Consider the following 18,905-nt stretch of genomic DNA (forward strand, 5'->3'; position numbering starts at 1 on the left):
GATTTTTACTATAACTATAATTAGACATATTTTGCAGAGTGTGTTATTGTGCTGATATCTGACTACCGTGAACAGTATTCTTTTGATATTCTTCATATTCTGTGTGGTCCGTTCACATCAGTGATTAATTAATCTTTTCATTTAAGTTCAAATTGATTTTTACCTTTAATAAATATTTTTTTACATCTTTTTGAGTCAAATTGTTACATTTAATCAGTAAATTAGGATAATACACATTTAGGCTGTTACCATACAAATGAAGGCAGTATCATCAAAATTAATCTTTGCAGAAGTTGCATCTAAAGTGGCATTTAGATGTATTTACACACTATTTAATGCAGCTCAAAGGGACATGGAGTGCTTTAACCAGTTACAAATGCGTAATTGTTTGACATTTTAAACATAAAACGTTGAATACTGATATTATTTTAAAAATGAAAATAGACTTTAAATGTGAAATTAAAACCACCAGGAAGTGGCAGAAAGTCACTGGTAATAAGTGAGTCATTGCGACTGAACCGAATCATTTAAACCGTTGATTCATTCAGGAACAAAGCACAGTCATGTTGCTCAGAGATGCAAAACAGTGGTTGGAATTATTTTTTGTCGGCGAAATGGAGCAAAAACAGGTCTAAAATGTAAGTCTCTTAATATTAACTTATTGTTTATTGAACTGTTGTATACTATCAATATCACATTTGTAATCATGCTTATTTTTGAAGAAAAAACCGCACTCTTTGTGTAATTTTAACTATATGAAACGGAAATATATACATTTTCTGCCCCCATATCTTGAATTTTGCTATCATTCTTAATGCATTTTAATAGACTGAATCATGCAGTGAAAGAACACACTCTAAATGCGCATGTGCACTGTTTAACCGGCTTCATCACCAAGTAGGCTAATATATGTGTAATGTGTGCACTCCGTAGGTGTTTTGTTTGGTTTTTGCTAAATACTCGATATTGTCAAATTGCTCATCGTTAAAACAGCAATTACGATATTATCGCAGACGATATATATCGCACACCCCTAGTCTCCACACAAAAATAAAACTATAATAACATAGAGAAACAATATAATTGGAATCACTTTCAGTGCTTTTTTTCATCTAATGAACGATAAAAACATTAAAGTGCATGTTGACGTCACATTCACAAAACTTTCTATGAGAAAAGTCTACAATTAGATTAAAAATACTGTTACATTTTATAAGTGTGTACGCTGATACAGCTAATATTGTAAGTATGGATTTTGGTGTGAATCAACACACTATTACAAACCACAATTTTTTTTAATGTATTTTAGATGAACCTAGCTGTTATAGGCACTGAAGCGAAACAAACTGTAGTTGGTTGCTTTACATGTTTGTGAGATACTGTGGAAGGTTTAAAGTTATTCTGATCATCAAAAGGCAGACAGTGTTTTTTGTGCAGTAAAAAACGTTTGAATTATCAGTCCGCTGGATGAAACAAAGCGGGCCATTTTGCTCTATCCTGCTTTCGAGAGCTCCAGGGATTTTGTTAAAACTACAGATCAAACTTTAACATTTTGTATTCCTGCCCATGGACAGTTGGATAAACGGAGGGCAGTGTCCAAAAGTGATGAAGTTTTTGATAAACCCAAACACCTGATCCCATTCTCCTCTGTTTTCTCCAGTCATGTAGCACAGATTTCAAGTTTTTGCATTTCTACTGCATACACAACCAAGCATTAAGTGCACATCTTGCAAGCAGTGAATTCCCAGTTTAATTATTTATAACTATACTTTTTTAACCTTCATAGATGTTTTAATGGCTTTTTATACAATTGTGTAACAATGTAATGTCACTGATGTCCTTAGTTGATGCAATGCTGTCATGACTGTTATTTTAGTATTATTTATACTATTATAGTTTTAATAAATATTTTGGTTTAGTATTTATTTTTGTATCTTCAGACTTATTTTTAAATTTAATTTAGGTTAATGTAATTTTGTTAATTTAGTATTATAAGATCTAATAGTATTTATTAATATTTTGAATTGGCTTTTATTTTTTTAATGTTTAATGTTTGTTTTAGTAACTTTTTATGTGCTTTTGTAATTTTAAAATTAGTTTTTATTAGTAATATTTTTTTAATTTCAGTTTGAGAATTTTAGTGCTTAAATTTATTTTACTTAGTTGCCAAGGCAGCATTTTTAAGTTCCTAATCTCATAAGTGTATTTAATTTAATTTAAGCTTTACTACTTTTTTTTTTGTTTCAGTTAGCAATAATAACGCTGGCATCCCTTTTGAAAGAAGTAGATCCCCTATCCTTTTCATGTGTCCAACTTTTTTGTGGACAGAACATCTGAAGCTCTTTTATTTTTCAAGGGCTGATTTAATGGAGAAGATCAAGGATTTATTTTTTCTAGTCCTGGCCGGTCTATAAAAAGAGGCTGGCACGCGGTGTGTGGCTGAGCGTGCGGTCCATTTGCACATTAAAAAGGACATTCATCAAAGAACGTCAGTGCTGCGAGTCGCCAGCCAGCTCTCGCAGGGTTTGGTGCAGGGCTGGGTGGAGCCAGGGCACTGGTGCATGTCCTTGAGTGTGTGTGTGTGTGTGTGTGTGTGTGTGTGTGTGTGTGGTATAAGACCCACCTGGTGCAGTATTCGTGACACTTTCTCTCTCATTCACTCTCCAGGTTGAGGAATAGAGTTAGACACACACATAAACACACACACATTTCATCTTCAGGCGAGGAGGGTTTGTCACCACTCTCAGCCCAGGGCAGCCATTTAATACGACCTATGTGTGTGTGTGTGACGAACAGACTGAGCTTGCACTCGCAGCCAGAGACGTTCGCCTGGTCCAGGACAGACGAGAACTCAGTGTGAGCTTGCGGAAGTGAGCTGCGCCCCGTCCGGGATGAGAGAGACTCAAGGATGCGCCCTCTATTTCACTCACTCGCGGACTCTCTCTTGCTTAACGGCAAGGGGGACACTTCCTCCTTCGCTCGGCGCACAATAATGCTGTCCTGGGAGACTAAAATGCAACCCGTGATTAACCTGGAAGAGAGTTAATTTAGGATGAGGTAAGCTCACTGAACTGAATCGAAATCGAGCCCTCTTGAGGCGTGAAGTGTAATTGATTGTTTTATCTGGTTTATCTAGTTTGTAACTTTTTTGCACCGTCTATAGTGAATTTCCACATGCTGAAGGACGTTCCGTCCTGCTGGTTCTTGGCTTCACAGTTCCCATCTGTCGTCTTGTTGTAGCAGTTTTCACAGTGAGCCAGCAGTTTCTGCTTTCGTGCTTCTAGGTGACATTTTTGCGGGTGTCACAGGCAGTGCCAGTGTAATCAGGTCGATGAGCATCTATGAGCCTTAATCAACATAATGCACAGTGCGGCAGACTCACGGCTGGAGGAGGTGTGAGCACACTGGGCTATGGCTGCACTGGATGTCCTGTTTCTTGAGTTCGGTTTGGTTTCTCGTTGCCCATCACTTTAATAACAACAGTGCTGTGATTGATGCTTAGTACTCTTGCTTGTAAATGTTTGATTTATTAGAATGTGACTCGGCTGAATGAGGTTTGTACTTTGGACTTTAGTCATCATTTGGTTTACCACAGGTCAACAACTTGACTAGATATTTATAACAAAAATATTTGAAACCTTAGTGTGCATTATATACACTACCATTCAAAAGCTTGGAGTCTTTAAGATGTTTTTCAATAAAGTCTCTACTGCTCACCAAGGCTGCATTTATTTGATCAGACAACATTAAAAACTGTACAATTGTAAAATCTTATTTCAATTTTAAAATAACAGAATTTTCAGCATCATTACTCCAGTCTTCAGTGTCACACGATCCTTCAGAAATCATTCTAATATGCCGATTTGCTGCTCAAGAAACATTTCTGATTATTGTATCAATAATCAACAGTTGTTGCTTCATATTTTTCTGGAGACAGTGATACATTTGATTTTTCCAGATTATTTGATGAATAGAAAGTTCAAAAGAACAGCATTAATTTGAAACGGAAATCTTTTGTGACATTTTAAATGTCTTTGCTGTCGCTTTTGAACAATTATTCAATGCTGAATAAAGATATTTATTTCTTTAAAAACAAGATCTTACTCATCCTAAACAATTGAATGGTAGTGTATTATAAATATATTTGACATTTGAACTGCTCTTCCACTGCATTTAAAGGGACAGTTCACCCCAAAATGAAAATGGTCCTCATTAACTCATGTTGTTCCGAAGCCATATGACTTTTTTTTTTTCTTTTGTTGAATACAAAAAGCAGAACATTGTCGCTTTTCTTTCCATGAAATTAAAGTATATAAACCAGGGGTTGTCATAGGGCTGCACGATTATGACAAAAATCATAATTGTCGATTATTCCCTTGAGATTGTAATTGCGATTTATTAATAACGATTATTTTGAACAGATTTATGCCATTGTTTGAAGCTGCATGCCATATTTTTATATAAAATATATTTTAAAAAAGGCTGAAAAAACTTTTATTGCTTTTCTATAGCATTGAGCCTCAAATGTCAACTATACATTGGTTTCGTTTCTTCTTTATACAAAAAAAGGTCAAATTATGCATGGTATAATAATGTTATGCTAAAACTAAAAGGAAAAAAAATGGTTTACTAAAGCTATAAATTTCATTTACAATTAAACAGATGAAATTTCAAATTACAGTAACATTTTACAGTACAATTTATATTAAATTGACTAACTCCAGACTAACATTTGAGAGCAGTGGCACCAGCACCTGATTTGGTAGCACTGAACATGTAATATTAAAAGTTTTGTCTCTTAGAAATGCACATTAGACCAGGAGCTTGAGTTGGGATGCAGATGTACATTTGACAGTACCATTGTGAAAACTGTTAACAGCCTCATCTTTTATACATAACCAAAAGTACAGCACCTCATTACCATGGTAAAAAAGTAGCCTATCTATATGGTTTCAATGGAGTTTGCATTGAAAAACAGTAGCCTAAAGACATTGCCAATTAAAAATCTACATCAACTGAAAGAATAATTAACAAAATAATGTAATAATATTCCATTACTCTTATAACATTAGTATATTAATAATATAATAATACTCAATATGAATAACCTACTTTTCTGCCACCGTACCATTGTTACTGTTAGTGTTACTACAGTAAAACTATGGTAAATGTGGGTGATTTGTGGATTGAAACGTCTTCTAACTGGATCGTTGTTGCACTGTTTCTGCTGCTTTCTGCATCAGTGTTGAGGAGGATAACAGCTCCAATTTATTTGGCTTTAAACTAGTTTAAAGAGATGTGATTTGTACTGGAGAACTCTGCGCTGAACTCGAGTGCTTCTTACTGGATTTCACAGCGTTGTTTAGTGCGTGATCGCGACTGGTCACTGTAATAAACGCATATGCTCTAAGCTCGTGCTACGCTGTTTTCTTTTGAGGTGCGCAGTTCAAACGAGTACCATTATTTTGTTCCGCTTTTGACACGTTTGGCGTTTAACATATCTATCATGCACAACAGAGTGACAACGACTATCAGTTAGACAAAATGTCTTTTATCCAGTGTGTTTGAGTTTGTTAAACCCCGTGCTGCAAACACCTCTTAAGCACACAGAATAATGAAAGTGGGCATTTTTAATTATTCATTTTTGTAATTGCGGCTTTGAACAATTATGTAATCGTGGCATCCATAATCGTAATTGCGATTAGAAATTCGATTAATTGTGCAGCCCTAGGTTGTCAGTCTCTGAAAAGCACCATGAAAGTAGTTCATACTTGCCGGAGTGCTATTGAAAGTCATTCAGAAGTTAAATGTGTGAGGAACCGATTGAAACGTATTCACTCTGCTGCAGTGGAGTGCAGGATTTTCAGTAAATATTTAGAAAGGTATGGACGACAGCACACACGTCTACTACTTTTATGGAACTTTTTGTGCTAAATCTCCTTTTTTGAGGATGAGTAAATGTTGACTGAATTATTGTCTGAACTATTAACTTCTTTTTTTTATGAAGTATGTGTGAGTAAAACTATATATTAATTTTGAAATAATTTAGGATGAGACTTTGATTGGATAGTTACATATTAAATATTAGTTACATATTATATTTCTTCCATTACATGATTCGAAACATCAAGTAAAGTCAGATACGGAGTACTATATTTTACAGAAGAATTTATTAACTATTAATTAAATTTTTGGGGGTCCTGTAAACTAAAGATGTACACAACCTTTAATGAGAAACTTCATTAATTTTTTTTTGTTCAAATTTTATCAATTTTCTGCATGGACCATCAAATCAACAGATACCAACACTGATTTTATTAAATTATAATTCTACAATATTATACCCCAGTAAAAACCTCCCTCAATCAGTTCGGTAACTTACAGGGACAGAGAAATGAGCTGCATGTCATTTGAAATTTTTAGATCCCGTCAATTTTCCACCGGAGCCGCTCCCGTCAGCTTTGTGTTCTGCTCGCGTCCGCGCGATTCAAATACTCCACTCTCCACCCAAATTTAAAAGCTGCCGTTGGTTAATGAAGATTTGACGAATGAACTCGCGGCTCGATTGGACTCTTGTCGTGTCAGAAAGTGATAAGACTTTCAGTTTTATGGACGGCGCCATCTTTGATTTTACTTTGGTCACTGTCGCTATGGTTGCTGGTAAGGAATACGAGCTTGTTCATACAGACAGTTTTCTAAACGCAACTGTAAGCTGCTGTGTGAACGGGACATTTCGAGACTCACACCTGAAAAGAAAATGTGGTTGTCAATCCCAAAAACTAACAGTGTGAACGTAGCCAATAAAACCGATTATAAACGAGGCATTTGTTGCATCCAGTGGGGACATAATTACTGATTATAATGACTTATTATACTGTCCTTTTACGCGTCGCATGTCTACGGAGAAATGACAAACAACAAGGACTACTCTACACTGCTCAAAACTCACGTTTGAATAGTCAGTGGCAAATTCTTTAAATAAGAAAACGTACTTACAGGCTGTGAGTCAGAAGCGCCAGACTGTCCTTGCAAAGTTGGAATTGCCCCACTTTATAGAAACAGCCTTTGAGCACAGCTGGCAGGCTACTCCCAAGTTCAGGAAATAGTCCTCTGTAAAATGCTCTGCACACACTCTAATGTTTGGGTTGAATTGTTCTGGAACAGTGTTGTAAATACAACTTAACCACTGATTTCTAGTTTGTCCTCTTTTGGAAGTTCAAAAAAAGTAGTTTCGCTTTCTCAACGAAACACAGCATTTCCACGACTTGGCGCCGGCGGCAACAACAATACTACAGCGAGAATAAAAATCACACCCCCTTTCTTTGTGTATACATTTGGGAAAAGAGGGAATCGTTTTTGCACAAAGTGCCTGACTTGAAAGAAACAAAATAAGTGGTTATTAGGTAGGTCAAATCTCTTAGAAAGGTTATTAAAGGATGAACTCATACATTTCTACAACATTTACCCACTGTTCCTTTCTCTCTCTCATTCTCTCACCCAGCATGACCTTTCATTCACCACACTGAAAAGACTGATTTAGGAATGGCTGATTTTGTGTGTTTGTGTGCAGCTCAAGCCCATGAGAGAATGATGAGCCCTACTGGGCCCAGTCCCAATCCCAACATCCCATCAGAGTACTGCTCCACCATACCGCCCATGCAGCAGGCCCGCGCCGCCGGCACCCTCAATTCTCCCCCACCCACCGTCATGGTCCCCGTGTCTGTCCTCAAACACCCCGGTAATGACGGTACGCACTGCACTCTGAGCCAGAGTTATAGCTCTTATGGCTATAAAACACAGTGACTTCCACTTAATATAATTAGTTCATGAATGAAAGAGTGACTGCGTCCCAAATTTGCATCCACGGCATATCATATAGTGTGCTAGATTAGGTTAGTGTGTTAACTGTACACTACTATGTGAAAGTTTTGGGTCAGTATTATTTTTAATGAATATTTTTATTCAGCAAGTATGCATTAAATTGATCAAAATATTTATTGATTCATAGACATTTATAATGTTATTTCCAATAAATTCTATTCTTTTGAACTTTCTGTTCAAAGAATCCTAAAAAATAAAATGTATCACGGTTTCCACAAAACTATGAAGCAGCACAACTGTTTTCAACATCGATAATAATAAGGAATGTTTCTTGAGCAGCAAATCTGCATATTAAAGTGATTTCTGAAGGGTCATGCGACAGCTTTGATCACAGCAATAAATTGCATTTTACAATATATTCAAATAGAAAAGTTATTTTAAATTATAATAATATTTCACAATTTCTAGTGTATTTTTGATCAAACATTTGACACAAACAAAACCCAAACTTTTAAACGGTATTGTAATTGGTGTAGAAAAATAGAAAACAGAAAAATAAAATCCTCGTCATCACACCAAATATCATGGACATTTTATTTGATACACCAAATGTATTTCAAGTCAGTGTTATTTTAGGGTCATTGATATACTATTATAGTTTTATTAATATTTTGAATTGGATTTTGTTTTTATTTAATTTTCATTTAAATTTGTAAGTTTTATTAAATGTTTTGTTTTTGTCATTTTTTTTAATGTTTAGATATTAATTTTTATTTCAATTTTAGCACTTTAAACTGAAATAAAATAAGAATTGACGCATTGGCAACTAACTGAAATGTTTGATTTTTATATAAATTTTATTTCAGTTTAAAAAAATTTTTTCGAGTAACAAGTTTTTTTATATATGGTTTTAGGTATTTTAGTTTTATTATTTTAGTGTTAGTTCACAACAATAACCTTAGCCTTACCCTAACGAGTTGCTGTTTGTGTTTCTCCATTTGTTCTCGTAGGTTTACCTCGTGAGCAGAAGCATGTGTGGTTTGCCGATGGCATCCTGCCGAACGGTGAAGTCGCCGACACCACCAAACTGTCCGTTCAGACCCGGAGATCCTCTCAGGAGTCAAGCCCAGTAACGCCAGATCCGCCAGGGGTGAGACGGCTATATCCTCTTAACTGATGCTGGAGAAAACTGATGTGACAACTGAAGTCATTAACTGATTTGCTGCCTTTCAGCCTGAAGGTAAATTGCCTGGCGAGTGTGATGAGAGCGCCGGAGGAAGTTCTGACAGAACTGCCGAGGTGAGCCGCCCGCCCATCAGAGGCCCGTGGGACTACGGCCTGCTCTGTGCGGTGGGAAGATGTGTCAGTCGAGCGGTCAGTCTGGTGCCGGAGGATGATGAAGGTCTGCCTTCACTGCTCATTACCACAGGAGAGGAGGAAGATGGGGGTGAGGACTTTTAATGGCTTAAACTAGAGGGTAGTCGTCATTTTGATGGCCCCTAGGGCAGGGCTATAAGTCGACATCAAACAAAGAAACAAATGCATAATATCGAAAATAAACTTAAACATGAACTCATGTACTTCATCTCCAGAGCTGTCACTTTTGCCATCATTTCATTCGAGAAAATTAGTGTCAGATACACACACAAACTCAAAGGTCTTCGCAATGACCCACCAGAATAAAAGTATGGTTTAATTTGAAGAAAGTATTACAAAAATATATTGCTATTAAAGAGTAAAATGTACTTCTCTCAAAGCAAAAATAGTTAGGATGATTCTAAGAGCCCAACGTTTCCCCCCGAGACCTGGTGTTTAGTGTCCAGCAGCAGAGAGCGTGCCGTCTGCGCAGCTGAAGACTTCTGCGTTCAAACGCACACTAATAGGCTAAAGCTTGCCGCAAAGCCCCAGCAAAAAGTAATTACCATGAATTTGTCCGGGTGAAATAGTAAGGAGGTATTTGAATTATTTCTGTATAAACTAGGGTTTTCTGAGTCCGTTTCGCAAGGATGAATTTGCCGATCTTGTCTTTAGAGAGAAATGCATCTTTATGGGTTATGATTATAATGAAAGAATTTTTGTTTTATTTCGTTTAGTAATTTAAAGCTTTCTATAGATATACAGTGCTATGCATAAGTTTAGGCACCCATGCTAAAGTTGACTAAAAAGAGGAATAAAAAATATCTGAAAAACATCCTGATAAAGTTCCCTTGGCTTTTGGAATTAAAATAGCCCCACATCATCACATAGCCTTCACCATACCTAGAGATTGGCATGGAGTACTTTCCATAAGATCACCTCTCAATGCAAATCAAACCAGCTATTAGGCTAACTGAAATAAAACCATGCCAATCTCTAGGTATGGTGAAGGCTATGTGATGATGTGGGGCTATTTTAATTCCAAAAGCCAAGGGAACTTTATCAGGATGCATAGTATCCTGGATCCATGAAGTAACTGGCCTTTAAAAATAAAAATCTGCCTGCCTCTATGGGAATTTAGCATAGGGGTGCCCAAACTTATGCACCCTGTATTTTAAGGAAGAACATTTATTTATTTACGATACATTATTCATTCACAAAGAAAATTGGTGTCCTTAAAGGTTGGATTTTTCCCAATTTTTTTAATTAAGGCATTAAGTTCAATTTCCAAAAGATTATTTTTTATTCCTCTTTTTAGTCAACTTTAGCATGGGTGCCTAAACTTATGCATAGCACTGTATTTATCATGTCTGTGAGACATCCTATTCGCTCAGTTTCTGTCCTTTTTTTTTGAAGCGCTTCTGTTCAAGACGATACAGCAAAAAGCGCATCATGTTTGTTATCTTTATTTTATAAAAGCTCAATGTTTTGTCAATATTGTGAGTGCACACAAATAAAAGTAGACCCTTTACAGTTTTGAATGATGTATTACTCTTATGAGCAAAAATGACGGCGTAACAATCCCCTGAAAAATATGCAAGTGATCACGCTGGCGTCTCCATGTCCTGCAAAGCGCGCTTTAGCTTCCCCTCGCCGCACAAACTATTGGATACAGCGCACATTTATCTAGGTTTAACGTCTAAACATTGTTATGTGCTTGAACTGTTTTATATCTATAGATTTTATTATAGGCAAGTCTTGATGATTGGAGAAGGCTAAATTGACCAAACATAGACTATAGCTTAGATCAAACATAAACATCAGCTTGTATGACGTTGGCCGCTTGGTCGTTACTTTAAACAACAATTTATATTTAACGAACAAAAAATGCTCCAAACGTTTTTGTAAATTAACTTAATAAAAAAACGAAACTAAATATAATCACTTTGCCATTACATACAAAACTTAACTATTTTAATAGCTGAAAAGTATTATAATCTGATTTGGGAGAAGGGGGAAAAAAGACAGGCTCGGGTCTGACTCGGACCAGTAATTCTGGTAAGCTGTCGGACATGGGCCGTGCTCGTGCTAGGGCCTGAGTGTCTCAGACCAGAGCCGGGTTAGGGCATAAATTTTAGGCCTGTGCAGGGCTCTACCGGGAACACGATCACAATTTCTACCAAGGGGGATTCCCCCAGAACGTGATTGAATGCGATCTGTACAGAGGGAGACACCAACAATCTTCTTTCGTGAGGGGGTTTGGCGTCACAGCATCTCTGTTTCCAGGTGTAACGTTAAAGAATTCGACACACACGTCTCCCAGAAATCCTGTATAATTCAACCAATCCGACGACGACTTCGAAACTCCTGAAGTGTTTCCACTTTTGTGTGCCATATGCATCAGACGTTTAGCCAACGTCCCGTTTGCGTGACTAGTTAATATCCTGATTTAGTATAAAATGTCCTTTATCTTTAACTGAAGCTGCTGCCATTTTGGTTGTTATTTTGTGACCTCACAACAGTCATTTTGCTGTTGCTGATTGTTTAGGGTGTGGTACTGTTTTTCTGTCATGTGTAATTTTCTTTTCATTTCATTACAGATTTATTAGTTGAGGAACGTCCTGCTGCTTGCCAAATATTGCTGCTGTTGAAAGAGGGAGGCCCACAACCTCTGACCTTTGTGCTCAACGCTAATTTACTGGTGAACGTCAAGATCGTCACATGTATGTTACGGTATCTAAATCTGATTAAAATATGTGATCATGTCTAGCTTGTTCATTTGATAAACATCATTGCTTTGTTTGTGTTGTAGATGGTGAGAAGAGGTGTTGGTGTCTGAGCTCTAATGGTCTTCAGGGAGTGGGCCAGAAGGAGCTGGCGTTTATAATTGAGTGTCTCCCAGAGGAGAACAGCCTACCTAGAGACGTATTCAACCTGTACGTTAGTTTATACCAGGATGCACAGAAAGGTACATCACACAAAACACTTCACAGTACAGGCAAAAACATTGTGCTTTCATGCACTGTGTAGTTTTGAGATTTTGGGCTTTTTTGCTTTTCATGACGATGTTTCAGACTAGCGGAAAGAAAATATCCAAAGTTTATTTTATTATAGTTTGTCTATTTGTGTCTGTACATTGCAATCCATATCTTTAAAGGCTGTTTTCTCAAAATGACTTTTTGCTGCACTTCAGCCGCACTGACAAACTTTACAGTTTTTATATATTTTATTGCTAAAACCTTGGAGAATTTTTTTTCTGGCTGTTGACGTAATTAGTTTTTTTTCTAGAATGATTGAATTCTGGAATGTCTGTTTCTAGAAATGTATGCAAATTAGTGCTGATTTCATTAGTTAATGCAGCATTTGCATATTTAAACATACCATGCCAAAACATGTTTGCAATTCTTAATTTAATCAGTCAACTGAAAATGTATGGTGATATCTGTTAGTTAAATTGTTACCCTATTCATCTGTAGTGTCTTGCCTTAAAGAGGAGACAAAAATGGTCATAATTTGGTTTTCATGTCCGTATTCCATTCTGTCTTTCTGACTCTTATAAATAAACAGTTTTTTTCTACTGTACTGACAAATTAGTAGAAAAATAGATTTCTACTAGCAAAAATAATTAGTTTTGAGGTTTATTTTGTTGCATGATATTTTATCTGTTTAATAAAACACTAAATATTCAGAATGTAACTGAGTGATATTTATAGCGTTTTTCTTATTTTTCCCAACAAAGGGAAGTTCATCGAGCACCTTGGAAACGTAACGTTCACTGACAGTTTCCTGGGCAGTAAAGACCACGGGGGCGTCCTGTTCTTCACTCCAACCTTTCAGCCACTGGATGGTCTTGCTCTGCCACAGGTCTCGTTCCTCTGTGGTGTTTTGATTCAGAAACTAGAGGTTCCCTGGGCTAAAGTGTTTCCCCTCCGACTGCTGCTCGCTCTGGGGGCGCAATACAATGGTGAGCCCTCATTAAAACATCCTTTAATACAGTAGAGAAGACACTGTTTTTATTAAAACATTGTTTTTAAGAGATATAATATTAGCTCATATTACCTCCAGTCATGTGATGTGTTGTTTATTTTTACAGTGTATCCCTGTCCTTTGGTGAGCGTGCGTTTCCGTGACTCAGTTTTTAAAGAGACGGGACACACCATCATGAATCTGCTTACAGTACGTGTTCACATTTAACCCTCAAGTATTGAACTTATTCAAATAAATTTGCAATGCATTGTTTAAAGATGTACATTGGTGTTCAAAATTTTGGGGTCGGTAAGGTTTTTTTAATGTTTAATAGTTAAAATATTATAAATAAAATAAAATAATATAAATAAAATATTACACTGATGCAAAGCTAAATTTTCAGCATCCATCATACTCCAGTCTACAGTGTCACATGATCCTTCAGAAATCACTCTAATATGCTGATTTGCTGCTCAAGAAACATTTCTGATGTTTATCAATGTTGTGCTGCTTTATATTTTTGTGGAATTTTATTTTTTCAGGATTTTTTGATGAATAGAAAGTAAAAAAACTGCATTTATTTGAAATATAAATCTTTTGTTACATTATAAATGTTTTACTGTAATTTTTTTAACATTTTAATGCATCCTTGCTGAATAAACGCATTTCTTTCTTAAAAAAAAAAGTCCTTTAAAAGATGATGTTTAAAGCCAAAGGTCAAGATCATAATGCACACTACTGTATATGTTACTAACCTTATACACAATATCAAAATTTTAATTTGGTTTCAATTAAAAATGTTATAATATGTGATTTATTGGTAATACTTCACAATAAGGTGTCATTTATTAACATTAATGTATTTAACTAACATGAACAAACAACGAAATGCATTTATTACACATTTATTAATCTTTATTAATGTTAATGAAAATACAGTTGTTCATTGTTTATTCATGTTCGTTCACAGTGCATGAACTAATGTTAACAAACACAACTTGTGATTTTTATTAATGCATTAGAAAATGCTGAAATTAACATTTAACTAAGATTAATAAATGTTGTAGAAGTATTGTTCATTCTTAGTTCATGTTTACTGATGTTCTTAACTAATGTTAACTAATGAACCTTATTGTAAAGTGTTACCGAGATGGTTTGGTTAAGTTGTTTTTCCACCTTTCTAATCAGAGTCTCGGGTTCAGCTCAGGACAGATAATGAGATTAGAGAGCGCTCAAGACTCAGACCCGAGACCTCTCAGTGTGTACTTCAGCTCTGAGCCATTCTTGATTTATGAGAATTAAAGAGCATCTTTGGTCCCCATTCTAACTATAGTGCTTTCAAGTACACTTATGGCCACTTTTCCGGATGCAGGCATGGAAAAATGTGGCCCATCTCTGCAAATTAAGTTTATTTTGCATCTAAATTGGCTTATTGCCGGTTATTCTACTTTGCAGATCCATTTTAGTATGACGGTGAATGTAAACATATTATCAAACTTTTGGCCTTGTAATCCAAAAATCCTTTGTTTGTTTATGGCTTAAGATTTTTTTTCCAGCAGTGAACCATCATTTAAAATACATTCAAAATAGTCAATGCAAAATATTCAATGCAAAAACTTTGTACAATAATCAGGGCATGTTTTGTCTCGGTTAACTTTTTTTATTTATATGCACAAAAATAACATAATACACGAGTCATGACACACATGTATTATTATAGGAATAGTTCACCCACAAATGACATTTTGTTAAAAATGTTCTCACCCTCAGACTATCCAAGATTGTAGATGAGTTTGTCGTCATTTGAACCAATTTGGAGAAGTTAAGCATTACATCACTTGCTCACCATTGGATCCTCTGCAGTGAATGGGTGCCGTCAGAATGAGAGTTCAAACAGCTGATAAAAACATTACAATAATCCACAAGCAATCCACACCACTCCAGTCCATCAGTTGACGTCTTATGAAGCAAAAAACTACGTGTTTGTAAGAAACTAAAAAAAATTTCACTGGAGGATTCTTTATTATGGATTATGGACTTATATTTTAGCCAGAAGCAACAGTTTCAAGTAAAAAAAGCCTTAATGAGATATGTTTATTACAACATGCATCTTTTGGCTTCACATGATGTTAACTGATGGACTGGAGTGGTGTGGATTACTTGTAGATTATTGTGAGGTTTTTATCAGCTGGTTGGACTCTCATTCTGACGGCACCCATTCACTGCAGAGGATCCATTGGTGAGCAAGTGATGTAATGCCTAATTTCTGAGATGAGATGGTTTTGTGGTTTTTAATGGTGCTCTGAAAGCCTCATCAGGATGAGAACATTTTCAGCAAATTCAAATTTTTGGGTGAACTATTCCTTTAACTTTAGGCCTTGTAATGCCAAATCCTTGGTATCCACCTTCATTCTTGTGATTTGCTGCTTCTAACACAGGATCTGAGGAACTACCAGTACAGTTTACCGGTGGTGGAAAATCTGCGAGTGCACATGGAGATGGGCAACAGCTTCATTGACATTCCCAAGTCCAGGTTTAATGAGGTCAGAGTTATGTTTGAATTGTGTAGCAGTTAGGCTTCAGTGTTATTGTGTTGTTGAATGTGTTGTTTTGTTCTGGCTGTTGTAGATGCTGAAAGTGGTGAACTCCTCTAATGAGCATGTGATCAGTTTCGGTGCCTGTTTCAGCACTGAGGCCGATTCTCACTTGGTTTGCCTGCAGAACGAGGACGGGAGCTACCAGACGCAAGCCAACAGTATACCAGGAAAAACCAGGAGAGGTTAGTTAGTCACTGCTATAGTTTTCTCTTGAATGTCTTAAAAGGATTTTATTTTTCAATCAGAGAGACCAACATTTCAATCATTTCAAGCCATTGTAGTCAAGTAGATATTTAATGCAAAATCTAAAAATCAAGTGAAAAGTAATCAAGGCAAGTTTTTCCCAGTGACTTTGACTGAATTAACACAAAGAAAATTTGATGAATCTTTTTTATTTTTATTTTTTTTTTACATCACATGAAATACATTATTCCAACTTACATTAAAAATAATCAAAGCTTGGTTTCTCAGTGTTTTTGACTAAATAAACACAACAAAAGAATAAATACAGTGGCAGGGAAGTTATTTGATCCCCTGCTGATTTTGTATGTTTGCTCACTGACAAAGAAATGATCAGTCTATCATTTTAATGGTAGGTTTATTTTTATTTTTTTATTGAACAGTGAGAGACAGAATAACAGCAAAAAAAGTTATAAATTGATTTACATTTTAATGAGTGAAATAAGTATTTGGCCCCTTTGCAAAACCTGACTTAGTACTTGGTGGCAAAACCCTTGTTGGCAATCACAGAGGTCAGGCGTTTCTTGTAGTTGGCCACCAGGTTTGCACAAATCTCATGAGGGATTTTGTCCCACTCCTCTTTGCAGATCCTCTCCAAGTCATTAAGGTTTGACGTTTGGCAACTCGAACCTTCAGCTCCCTCCACAGATTTTATATGGGATTAAGGTCTAGAGACTGGCTAGGCCACTCCAGGACCTTAATGTGCTGCTTCTTGAGCCACTCCTTTGTTGCCTTGGCCGTGTGTTTTGGGTCATTGTCATGCTGGAATACCCATCCATAACCCATTTTCAATGCCCTGGTTGGCTTCAATGCCCTGGCCCTGACGGTACATTGCCCCGTCCATCGTCCCTTTGATGCGGTGCAGTTGTCCTGTCCCCTTAGCAGAAAAACACCCCCAAAGTATAATGTTTCCATCTCCATGTTTGATGGTGTTCTTGTGGTCATAGGCAGCATTCCTCCTCCTTCAAACACGGCTAGTTGACTTGATGCCAAAGAGCTGGATTTTGGTCTCATCTGACCACCACACTTTCACCCAGTTCTCATCTGAATCATTGGCAAACTTCAGACGGGCCTGTACATGTGCTTTCTTGAGCAGGGGGACTTTGCGGGTGCTGCAGGATTTCAGTCCTTCACGGCATAGTTTGTTACCAATTTCTTGGTCCCAGCTGCCTTGAGATCATTGACAAGATCCTCCTGTGTAGTTCTGGGCTGATTTCTCACCGTTCTCTTGATCATTGAAACTCCACGAGGTGAGATCTTGCATGGAGCCCCAGTCCGAGGGAAATTGACAGTTATTTTGTGTTTCTTCCATTTGCGAATAATCGCACCAACTGTTGTCTCCTTCTCACCAAGCTGCCCATTCCAGCCTTGTGCAGGTCTACAATCCTGTCCCTGACATCCTTGGACAGCTCTTTGGTCTTGGCCATGGTGGAGAGTTTGGAATCTGATTGATTGATTGCTTCTGTGGACAGGTGTCTTTTATACAGGTAACAAGCTGAGACTCCCTTTAAGAGAGTGCTCCTAATCTCAGCTCCTTACCTTTATAAAAGACACCTGGGGGCCAGAAATCTTGCTGATTTATAGGGGATCAAATACTTATTTCACTCATTAAAATGCAAATCAATTTATTACTTTTTGAAATGCTTTTTTCTGGATTTTTGGTTATTCTGTCTCTCACTGTTAATAAACCTACCATTAAAATTATAGACTGATCATTTCTTTGTCAGTGGGCAAACGTACAAAATCAGCAGAGGATCAAATAATTTTTTTTCCCAACTGTATTTAATAATTTTTATTTACATGTACAAAAATATTACATAATATTAGGGCTGTCAAATCAATTAATTGCGATTAATCGCATCCAAAATCAAAGTTTGTTTACTTAATTTATGTTTACTGTATACATTTTAGTGCTGTCAAACGATTAATCGCGGTTAATTGCATCCAAAATAAAAGTTTTTGTTTACATAATATGTACTGTGTGTATTTATTTATATATATATATATATATATATATATATATACAAACACACACATGCATGTATTTTGAAAATATTTACATGTATATACATTTGTATATTTATATTCTTATATTTTATATTATGTTTATTTAATATATAAACATAACCGATTTTTCTTAAATATATACATGCATGTGTTTGTATTTATATATACATAATTAATATACACCGTATACACACACATTTTGTAAGCAAAAACTTTTATTATAATAAATTTATATGTATATATAATTACTAGTGCTGTCAAAATTAGCGCGTTAACGCAGGCGATTAATTTTTTCAGTTTAGTGCGTTAAAATTATTTAACGCAGGGGCCGGGCCTAGGGTTGGCCACCCCACTCATAACTGCTAATTCTGTCTCTTTCTTTCATTCTTCTGTATTTAGTTTAGAATTTAGTGTTTAATAACTTTATTCAATTTCTGTATATTTCTGCTGAGGGGAACAGATAGATAAATATGACATTTATTATAATGGATTATGTGAAGATTGTTTTAAGTTAACTTAAATTAGAAGTTATTTTTAAAGTCTAATAAATGTTCAAATTGATAGCTCTTAATTATAATGTAATGTTGAATGGCTATAGTCAATGGTTAAATATTAGGAGGAAACATTTTTATAGGGAAATCAGTATTAATTAGTATCAGTGATACTGGCCTTCAGTCATAAAAATAAAGATGCCATTAAACAAATATAAAAAAATATTCTGTCTTTATGTTGTTTGTACATTAATTTGAAGATTGAATGTGAAATTATTGCAATATTAAAGTATATTTAAAAACTTAAATGTTAGGTGCGATTAATTGCGATTAATTTCAGAAAAATGTGCGATTTTAATTAGTTTTAAAAAAATTAATCGATTGACAGCATTAAGTTACACAAGTGCGTGTATGTATTTATGAAATA

General features: G+C 35.9%; 1 protein-coding gene across 3 annotated transcripts in view; it reads left to right on the top strand.

Annotated features, from left to right (window-relative positions):
- Nucleotides 1-18,905, top strand: part of LOC306864038 (zinc finger FYVE domain-containing protein 16-like) — a 34,587-nt gene that overhangs the window by 10,887 nt on the left and 4,795 nt on the right. The window contains exons 5-13 of one of the 3 annotated variants that reach the window (XM_079407727.1): nt 7,571-7,738; nt 8,832-8,971; nt 9,055-9,268; nt 11,778-11,900; nt 11,990-12,145; nt 12,917-13,141; nt 13,271-13,353; nt 15,582-15,686; nt 15,772-15,922. In XM_079407727.1, coding sequence (XP_079263853.1) covers nt 7,571-7,738; nt 8,832-8,971; nt 9,055-9,268; nt 11,778-11,900; nt 11,990-12,145; nt 12,917-13,141; nt 13,271-13,353; nt 15,582-15,686; nt 15,772-15,922 — 1,365 coding nt within the window. Of the gene's footprint in view, nt 1-7,570; nt 7,748-8,831; nt 8,972-9,054; nt 9,269-11,777; nt 11,901-11,989; nt 12,146-12,916; nt 13,142-13,270; nt 13,354-15,581; nt 15,687-15,771; nt 15,923-18,905 lie in introns of all 3 variants that reach the window. The other 2 variants (XM_079407726.1, XM_079407728.1) reach the window with 2 other exon arrangements.

The sequence above is a fragment of the Barbus barbus genome, assembly GCF_936440315.1.
Source record: "Barbus barbus genome assembly, chromosome: 45".
NCBI classification, from domain to species: domain Eukaryota; kingdom Metazoa; phylum Chordata; class Actinopteri; order Cypriniformes; family Cyprinidae; genus Barbus; species Barbus barbus.